Source organism: Alligator mississippiensis, chromosome 3, assembly GCF_030867095.1.
Source record: "Alligator mississippiensis isolate rAllMis1 chromosome 3, rAllMis1, whole genome shotgun sequence".
Taxonomy (NCBI): Eukaryota; Metazoa; Chordata; order Crocodylia; family Alligatoridae; genus Alligator; species Alligator mississippiensis.
Genome location: NC_081826.1, coordinates 244181518 through 244192317, shown reverse-complemented (window position 1 = coordinate 244192317; position 10800 = coordinate 244181518). Strand labels below are relative to the sequence as shown.

At 37.0% G+C, this 10800-nt stretch overlaps 1 protein-coding gene across 12 annotated transcripts in view; it reads right to left on the bottom strand.

The window, feature by feature from the left end:
• Positions 1-990: 990 nt before the first annotated feature.
• MEF2C (myocyte enhancer factor 2C) overlaps positions 991-10800 on the bottom strand; it is a 173036-nt gene continuing 163226 nt past the window's right edge. For 10 of the 12 annotated variants that reach the window (XM_059725039.1, XM_059725041.1, XM_006263296.4 and 7 more), the window contains one exon: positions 991-5648. In XM_059725039.1, coding sequence (XP_059581022.1) covers positions 5327-5648 — 322 coding nt within the window. In that variant the 3' untranslated portion in view covers positions 991-5326. The remainder of the gene's footprint in view (positions 5649-10800) is intronic. The other 2 variants (XM_059725046.1, XM_019483210.2) reach the window with 1 other exon arrangement.

Sequence of the window (10800 nt, the reverse complement as noted above, 5' to 3'; positions counted from 1 at the left end):
ATTCATACTTGCTCTCCATTTTAGGACATGAATCTTTCACTCTTGTCTGCCTAGTGGCCCAGCTACAGGAGAGTAGAAGATGCCTTCAGACGTGTCTCACCTATGAGAAGGTGGTAAGGGGTCTTGTTAGTTTAAACAAAATGAGTCAAGGGCAGACCCAGATCCTACTTCTGGATTAAGTCCATTAACCATCCGGTTATTGGGTAAAAAGTAAGCAGCACTATCCTTTCCCTTCTCCCTCTTTACTTTAAAACAAAGCTAGGCAGACATCTCTCTTCTAAGACAGCTGGATCTTCACAGGATGGAGGCACCTTAGGTTATGCTAGGGCTGTCTGTTGAGACAATGGGAAAGTCCTGTAATTCTGCAGGTTGGAATAGAGTCAGCCTCTTGAGGCACTTCAGGCTGGCCACTGCCAGAATACCATAGTTGTTATATAGTTGGGCAGTTATTTAGGCAGTTGGGAGGAGGGTTACCAAGAAGACAGAGGCACTGCCTGTAGCCCTGAATGAGGCACCTAAGACCTAGAAAAGGGCAGGATTTCAGATCCAACTCTCTCAGTATCTCTTATTGGCAGGCGTACACTAAGTGTATTCACTTTTGGCAAGCTTAACTGTTCAGCATGCCTGCTATAGCACCTCCAGGTGTGTTCTTAGTGCTCAAATAATATCAGGCAGTGCTATGCTGTATTGATGTGCACCCACAGAAGTGCTTCCAAAAACTGGATTTTATTGGTGTATAGGGCAGCTATAGTGCTGCAGTATGGCAGCTACACTTCTGCTTTGGGGGGAAGGGGGGCGGGGAGGGAGGGACGGGGACACACACATCTGCAGAGCAGATACAGTGTATAAGTTCCTGCCTGATGCATATGTAGTACTGCTGAAGGAAGTTGCTATTACTTGTAGTGTTGTCACTTTAAGTGTTACAATGGCATAAAATTAAGTGGCAAAACATCATTTAACCAATTAAAAAAATGCACCACAGACACCATATCACTAAGAAAGCCAGTAACTTTACTGATTTGTCTGCAAAATACAAATTATACCTTATTTCCAGGAGAAACTCTTGAATTTTTCCCATTTTTTTCACTACAGACAGCTGAATTAAGTCCCTTGAGATACACAGATGTGGTTTAACTTAGTTATAACATCTTGTCATCTAGTGGCGACAAAGTCCAGCTTATGCCGCTGTGAGCCTCTATTTTAATATTTGTTGCAAATGCTTGTATGCTCCCATTTACAAGCTACTTTTTAATTACCATCATTTAATGGAAACAAATCCCCAGGAAAAAAAAGGATACAACAAACCATCTGAAGCAATCCAAGTGTAATGCCTAAGGTAGCCCAGGTCTGACATTAGTTACTCCACAAGAGGACACTGGTACTGCATTTTTATTTGTTGTCGAACTGACCTCTTTGAATCAAACTGAGGTATGGATCAGTCTGAGGTATGAGCAGGGAAGGCAAAATGCAACACCTGATTATGAAAGTATGCAAATGAAGAATTTTGATGGAGAAGATATGTGGCTCAAAGCTTGGATTGCTCCACATCTTTGGTTAAAATATGTTAACAAAAGACTTTTATTACATCTACAGTCTGAAGCATTCTAACAGACACTAATGTTCCATCAGTTCTTCAAGAGACCTGTAGTGGCAGGAAAATAATGCCATATAACTGACAACATCACAGCAGATGGCACAAACAGGAACAGATGAAGTATGCCATGTTTAGGCAACAGCCTTTATTGAGGTTTCAAGTGGCTTTTAAAAAAATTACAAAGCATTTACCTTCTAAGAGAAGAAGAGGAAAAAAGAAAACAAAACAGCATTGTAGGACTATAGTTAAAAGATGGGTATAGAGGATAACACATACAATACAAAAGGTTTGACATTCTTCAAAACAGTCTATCAGTTGTTTTATTCTTACTTTAGCTTTACCTGAAAAAGATCTGAGAACAACAGATATTTTTTATATTATTCATTAAAAATTGCTAAATTCCACTTTTGGGAAAAATAGAAGCCATTTTGTTATAAAACACAACTTTTGAAAAACGTTGAAACAATAAAAGCTCCACTGTGAAAGGTACCAATGCATACAATATACAAATTGTGCAGATTGTGTATATCATATCATTGTCACCAGCAATTAGGCTAATTGAAAACACCTTTTAGAAAAGGATAAGCTTAGCTGTAACAATACTCATATATATATAAAATGCCACTTCAGGTATTTGAACTTGCAATTAAGAATGTTGCCTAAAACATTACATAGCATGGGTAAGTGTAAAGTAAATGTTAATATTCTTTCAGGGCTCTGCCCCAAACTCCTTAAATACAAAGGAATCACACAATAAACCCAAATTAGCTTTGCAAATACAATAAATGGTAAGTTACAGATAAAGGAACAGATAAAAGTAGACAATACTAGTTTACAGAAAGTGACTTCACAATCAAAGTTGTGCTTCTTTTATTTAGATCAGTTTACAAATATGCATGATCCCCCACTATCTTGCCACTAGTTTTTAGTTGCGCTCAGTAGCAGGAACAAGAGGGATGACTGGCATCCATTTGCATGTGATTCTGTTCTGTTTATGTTTATATAAAACCACTGTCAGAATTAATAGAAATTGCCAAGGCAAAACCTTTCACACTACTTTCTGCTTAGTTACTTGCGGTAACATACATTACACCACTGCTCCCTTAGAAACTCAAATTTCCTTTTTCTTGTGTTGCTGAGGCAAATTGCAGGTAAACTATTAATATGGCTATTCTTCATATTTCAATATTCTGACTCCCCCACCCCAATGACAAGTTACTACTAACAATACTGATAAACCTAAGTTTTTTGAAATGACAAGGTACATTTGTGATATATTTGCATATTTTAGACACATCAAAGTTCAAAATTCTCAGGCTGAGAATATAAGTATAGGTTCATTTTAAGGTGAGGAAAGTGGTTTTGAAAAACAGTTTTGTGTTTTAAAAAATGATTACAGGCCCTATTCTTGCTTTTTTATGTGTGCGTATCTTTTTCTCACCCCACAGATGGCTCCAAAAGGATGGATGTATTAGCAGCATGGTATTCTGCTCAAAGACTATCCAAATACAGATATATGCAATATGTGCAATATGTCTGGGTGGCCAGGTGTACACTTGTATAAAGGTTTAATATAAAGGTATGATAAAGGCAGAGTACAACTGAGAATGCACAATGCATTTCACATGGTTTGCTACTACACAGAGTAGACTCTCCTAATGAGCAGCAACTGCATGTATTAATGTGAAACAGAACATGCATTTCCCTTAGCATAATCTTTCCATGTTGAAACTGAGATAAAAGCTGCAGCTACATCCTTTGACATAGTGTCAATGCACCTATATGGCATACAGCACTAATTTTGGCAAAATTAAAACATTACCAGTTTCACTATGGCACTAAAATTTTAAAGGGGAACTGAACTGCTTGACACCCACCCAAAAGGCAGGATGAACTGGAAAGTCTATTTTCCACCATTTACTTCTGGGGGACAGGGAGGACAGAAGGGAACTTAAAATGAATGACAGGCTCTTTCTGGCTAAACTATTTGAGTTGAAGAATAATATATGGTAGGAGAATATGTGTATGCTCTATGCTGAAATGAAACCCTCTGATAAGAAGGGGACATTGCTCAACAACAATCCCTTGTGTGATAATGTGGATCCATGAGAATGCTGATGATCTGTTGGCCATTTTTGGTTGTGCAAGATCAAACTATTTTTGAACTTTTTTTATTGTCAACTGTAATCTAAGACTCTTGAATCAGTGAAAGAAAGAAGTATCTCTTTAATGATCTGTTTGCACTAACTTCTCACTTTGACTTTCTCCATCACTTCTGGAAATAGTCACCTGCACTCACATACTTGCTAGTCTTAAGAGATGTCAATCCAATTCTAACAGGCAGAATACCAGCTTCATTGAATTTATGAGGAAGGGCAAAGTTATGCCACTTTGACATTTAAACTGTGGAAAACTACAAGATACGCAGAACATAAGTAATACAAGTGGCCCTGAACTTGTTACAATGCACAAAACGGCATGAACGAACTAATCAGTATATACAATGGATTGCAGTTCACCCAACCAATTGTAAAATGTTGTATTAAAATTATTTAGGTTGTTACATCATGGGTAAATTCTAACTTTTTACAGATCAGTCTTTTGTCTTTGAATCTGTAAAATGTAGGCAGAGTAAAAGAAAATCAAAAGAAAATAGTTACTTAAATGTGCAACTGCACAAATATAATTCCCCCACTATTAAGATAACAAAACCTTCTGCTATTACCATAATTATTATATATATTAGAAAGCTATACACAAGCATGTTAATTTCACAGATTTTTTTAAAAGATTCTTAATATTTTATATAATTAGAAATACACATTTCAAAAACAAAACTTCTGCAAAGAGAAAACAGTTATCTTGGTTAGCAAAGCATGGAGTTCTTCATGGCTTAGGGTAGTGCTTTCTATACAAAAAGTCCCTTTGTTTGTTTCTTCAGGACTGTTTAAAATATTAGCGAAGCTATCAAGGAAAAAAAAACACATTTTGGCTTAAGGAAACTACAAAAAGCCACAAATGCTTTGCAAACTCTGTCTTACCTTTTAATATGAAAATAAGCAAAATGTAATGTACATATTTTTATATTTTTTATTTAATAAGTGATGCAGACCCAGAATTTTAAAAATTAAATTATGTTAGCCCTCAAACTCAACATTTTTACAAGTATGGTCCTCTTTTAAATGTCTTTGATCCTTTTATCTGAGTACCATACTCTAATGATATGCCTGCATGTTTGTGAGCATTTTAGGTATGATAGGTGACCCAATCTCTTTCTAACATTTATTCATGGCCACCCATTGCTGGGTCTGTCAAAACATCTGTACATTTTCTATATGTTGCATAACAGCTGCTTTCTCTCTCAGTAAAGATCTGCCACTTCTGGCAAATGTTTCCTTTTTTCTATTTACATGTAAATAACGTTGAACCTGCAACATGACACTATCTATTGTAACATACATTTTGCAAGGGAGCACAACAGTGAAAAGAAGTTAGCCTTAAAATCTATTTTGTACAAGTGTTCTGTTGTACAACTCAAGTGCTAAGCTTATCTCAGCATTTCTGTTTATCCTTATACTGTATCACTGAGGCAATTTAAAAGTACTTTTACAAAACAGAGTACCTGACTTTTTTTTTCCACACACAGCACATATAATGCATATCGACCCCCCTCCCCCATTAAGGTATAGCACACACACACTGCAAGAAAAAAACTAATAGGTAATAATGTTATCATGTTGCCCATCCTTCAGAGAGCCGCATGCGCTTGACAGACGGGCTTTCCCTTTCGTCCGGCGAAGGTCTGGTGAGTCCAATGGGGGAGTGGAATTCATTCCGATGATCCTCTCGGTCACTTCCATCATACGAACTGCTGCAGCTGCTCAAGCTGTCAACAGGAGATCTCCCCGCCTCGTGGCGCGTATGCTGTGGGTATCTCGAGGGTGTGGTGGTACGGTCTCTAGGAGGAGAAACAGGTTCTGACTTGATGTTGAGGCTTTGAGTAGAAGGCAGGGAGAGATTTGTACTCTGAGATAAATGAGTGCTAGTGCAAGCTCTGTAGGAGGAAAGGAAACCCAGTTACAGACTGAGGAGGCTTGGAGCCCCCAGAAATGCACAAACACTCACACAAAACATCAGTTTAAAGACTCACAAGGATACCAGTGCATGCCAAGAATGTGTGGAATATTCACTATAAAATACTGGAAGCAAGTGAAAGGTGAGGGAGGCATCACAACAGATATAATCCTCTGGAGTGGCTCTATGACCTCCTCTCTAATTTAAAGATTTTTTTTGATAAGAGCTAGGACAAGGTTAGGCTGCTAAGCCTTTGCACTGTTGAAACCACTATCATTTTCTTTATAACTGATGCTTGTGTGTGTGAATGCGCTGGTGGTGAGGGAGGTGACACTGAGTTTCTGCTGAGATTAATCAGATTAGTTGGAATGCACAAAAGCATTTGTACCCTTTATACTGATAAGTAATTGGAAGTGCAAAACTATACAAAATAAATCTAGGCTGTGGAAATGTTATACCTTCACAAATAGAAAGACTCGAACTTAGCTGACCCTTGAAATGGATTAATGTTAAAAATACTGTAGGCAAGTGAGGATTTGATGTATTAGTCTGTGGTATGGGTTTAAGAATGTTAAATTAAGAATAGGATTTATGTCTTTTAGTCAATAAACTACCAGAAATAAGTTGAAGTGTAGTAGAAGGTGTCAGGAGAATATATTGCTTTGCATTTTTGGAATACCCCTCCCAAACAAATGGTCTTGTACACAAAAAAGAAGGTCTTGTTCTGTTTTATTATTCAAAAGACATGTTAAATGCTTATTCTAAGTTGATTTTGTGTATGTGGTTTTTTATTCAGAGAGAGGCAGAGATAAAGTAACGTGTGGGAGGAAGAGTAAACACTGAAACACACATTATAAAATAAGAAAGAAGAGAGATTACTTTCCTAAAGAATATTTTGTACAAAAGCACCACCTACTGGCAAAAATCAACCTTCCTTTTCTATTATGTCTATCTGAACAGTATATTTCCTTGCAATTAGCTCCTGTTTGTTCCTAGGCACGATGCTGTTTCCGGGGTCCCGACTTTACACCAAATGTCAAGAAATCAAACAGTGAGAATTTGTTTGGGGACGGGCATTTCTTTATGCAACATCTATTGTAACTGGTGAAAGGCAAAACAGTTTTGCTTCATTTTGCAGATGTATACTTGACACAACCTGGCTTTTCCACTGAAATTATATTAAATGCTTTTAGCACTAATTGTCACAATGTTTAATAATGGATGGCTATTGTTATACAACAGAGAGAGAGCAAAATGCTTATCTAGTATTGCTTTAATCTATCTTGCATTCAGTTTAGGAGAGAATTTGACAAATTTTGCAACAAATTCCTTCTTGTACGGTCTGGAATAAATATTTACTAGCCGTCATTGATGAAAATGATTTTAAAAGCAAGTGACTTGTAGAATTTGTTCACATATGAATTCCAAGAGATATTTTGAAAACAAAGAGGAGACTTTTTAAACTTTGGAAAAATGCTTTTAACATGTGGAGAGAGCTGTTAATGTCAGATTTAGTCATTGCTGCTTTTGCTCCCCAGCCCTGGAGCTTTATTAATTTGTTTTTCTGTCCCCTGAGAGAGAGCAGATTCACCCAGGAGAACAGGCCAACAGTTCATTAAATATTATAGAGTAAATATGGCTCTGGATGCAAGGCTTACACCTGAGTCTGAAATTCCTCAAAATTCCGGGGCCTAGTGATTTGGTCTGGGCATGTCTGATACATATTGCTGACACTACTCTGAAGAGATGCAAATGGGCAACACAATCCTTTTTTTCTTTATTTGTATTCTATTATATATGTAATGTTACAGTCCTCAAACCTAAGAAGTTTCAGAAAGGCAGAAAAAAAATCACTGTAAATCTTGAAAAATAAGGCTGATATTATTGAATTCTAATGTTACTCCTGGTTCAGAAACCAGTATGAAAATTTGCCTCTTTAGTTTTCACTAACAAAATTTTGTGAATCAGAGGATTTTATGAATAACTAATAGTTTATGAATAACTAATAGTTTGCTGGCAATTCTATTAAATAGAAAAAAGAATGTTTTGGGTTGACCTAAAATGGATTTATTTAAAACTATTCTGGTGATCTGAAAAGTACAAAAACACTTTTCTTGACTTGAACAAAACACTTTAACACAAAACTAAACAATTCTTTTTCAAAATGTTTAATTAAAAAAAATAACTAACAAAATTAAAATGACGAATCATTGCTTTAGATTGGGAAACTGAAACATTTCATTTAAAGAGTGTCAAAATGAAACATTTTTATTTTTCAGAATTTTAAAGGGTTTTTTTTTCCCAGTGGGAACAATATACAGAAATTAACATGAATTCACATAATTTGTCAGTCAAGCTTAATTTGCATTTTTGATGAATGTCCAGAAAACTTCACCCAGCTGTATTTATAAGCTGATTCTGTAAATTACAACTGAATATGGTCAGCTATGCCTAAAGGTAAATAGCAAAAAAGTGAATAATTTAGCTGATGTTTCCAATCTTGCATTCTATATTGAGGACTGATCCAACTTCCATGAAGAATTATAGTCTCAAGATGTTCTTCAATACTACATATATATTTACTATGGGGCAAACACCTCTCATTTCCCTGATGTGTTCAGATAGTGAGTATCATGGTATATTTTACACATTTGATCTCCATATATCAGTACATGGGTCCAAGCTTATATTATCATCTTTGCCTTTTGAACAATACAAGCAACTCCCCCTGCAACAGATGGGTTTCACTATAGAAAATCCAAAAGGCAAAAGAAAGTAAATTATTTTAATAAATCTTGCATAGTGACTAAGTATGACATATTAGTCAGATAACCCACTCACACTGACATTAATGTGCTAATCTTTTTTGCTTTATTGCTTAGAAAACATTTAATTTTATAGAGATAAGGGGATATACTTCAAATGTTAAACGTCAATTCACATTTAAATAGATATGTGGCAAGTTTTTGATGTACTGTAACGACATAGAGGAAAATATTGTTCCCTTCATGAGTATGGAAGGCTTAAGAGAAAGTAAAACTAATATGACTATGCCAAGCAGGCTGTGGAGATGCCAGGATGCTGCTTGCAAGAGGAATTTTTTGACCCCAGGAGATTCCACACCAAGAAAAAGTAGGGCAGCACATGTGATGGCAGCACACTCCAACCCAAACCAGAGACTGGCTAGCCAGAACCATGCTCTTGCTGCCGGCCAAGCTTCCTGCCATAGCTGCAGCCCTGGGAGGCCCCCAGATCCCACGTAAAGTTGCTCCCCTACCCTACCTGGAGTCACCTGCTACATGCCAGTGCGCGCGTGGTATGGGTGTTCCCTGGGGACACATAGCAGCGGCACAAGCTGTGAACAAACATCTGTGCTTGTCTGGATGCACCCATGGAGTCTAGCACCTGTAGACTCCGCCTTCCTCTCTCTGCTCTCGGATTTTCTTTCAGTTTTGCTAAATTCTTCACTCCAGAAAAGATTCATTTGCATAGAGGATAGTTTTATATGCGTAGAGGAGCATAGAGATTACCACTGGATACTGGCTGTAACTTTCAAGAATTTAGATATGATTAGAGCTAGAAAACAAACACTTTTTTTTGGTTTTTCTGGTGATTAAAATAATTTTAAAAAATTACATTGATTTTATGTAAATTTTATCTTTTTTTGTAGGAAATTGAGAAGTAAAATAAGTTGCTTAGGTCAAAGAAAATGTTTCATTTAGATTTCTAGCAATTATAAATGGTTTAAAATATTTAAAAATAAAATAAAGGAAAATTTCTAAATGAAATATCACTTCAACTTGAAAAATAATTCTAAAAGTATCAAAACAAAATGTTCTGAGTTTTTGAAACATTTAAAAGTTTTTATTCAAAATAAACAATTCAGCAAAACTGACATGAATTCACAAAATGCTCCAGTGATGCCCTATAGGTATTTTTAACTGAAAAAAACCCCCTTAAGTAAACAATGTCACCCTACTCTAGTTTAGGACTGCTACCTAATGTGTTTGTGAAACAACCCAAGAATGGCTGCGGTTATGGTTATAGTTTTGAGAAAACTATGTTCAACAGGCCTGAAGCCTAGGCAACTTCTCTGTTATGTAAACAATAATATTTTTTTAGAATGAAAATTGTGGTAAAGCTGTTCAGATTGCATTTATTTTTAAAAAGGTTTCTTTTATTTTTTTTTTACCAGTGGTTAATAATCAAAGAGAAAGATGTGGTCTCTTACACTGACAGCTATGGATATGGAAGAATATTTTCCATGTAAGAGGGCAACGTTATTCAAGAAATTAGTAATTGTATACAGACCATTCTACTTCCCAGCTAGAGGCTTAAACTAGTGCTAATTAGTGACCAACAGTAGTGGTGTTTGTTGATCAATTTAATATAGGTATGTAGTCTAATGACTAGAAGAGAGGGAGTACAAAGACATGGTAAAAATGGAAACTTTTCATGATAAAATAAACTATGACATGATTGAAATGGAAATGTATTTTATTAATAGGAATGAAAAGCGTATTTTTTCTATCAGCAGTAAAGTCATGTAAGCAGTGAGGCCATGTAAAGATATTCAGTTTCTATTGGAAGAGTCACTGCTCTCCCAGGAGACACCACAGCTGCATTGAGATGAGCATGGCTGTATGGTATGTGGTGCCACAGACACATCAAAGGATACCCAGGGGTCAAAATAACACAAATAAAAACGCAGAGCGGTACATGTGGGGGCAGTGCGCACCGCTCAAAACTGGAGCCTGGGCAGCTGGAGCCATGTTCCAGCTGCTGGCCAGGCTCCGAGAGGCAGGATTGCCATTGCTGCAGCCTTAGGAGGCCCCCAGAATCCCAGATAAGGCTGCTGGGATCAGCCCAGCACTGGACCCAAGCTTCCCTATCCCACCAGGGGTAACATGTTGTGCGCCAGAGGGTGCGTGGGACAGGCATTCCCTGGCAACCACTAGTGGCAGCACACCTTGTGTGACACAAGGTGTGCTGCTGCTAGTGGTCGCCAGGGAACCAAATGTCCATGCTCATGAGGATGTAACCCATGAGCGTACAGACGTTCAAGCTTTTTCTCCCAGAACAAAAATGTCTGCTCCAAGAGAAACAACCAGGGTTAACGTCTGTACACATTT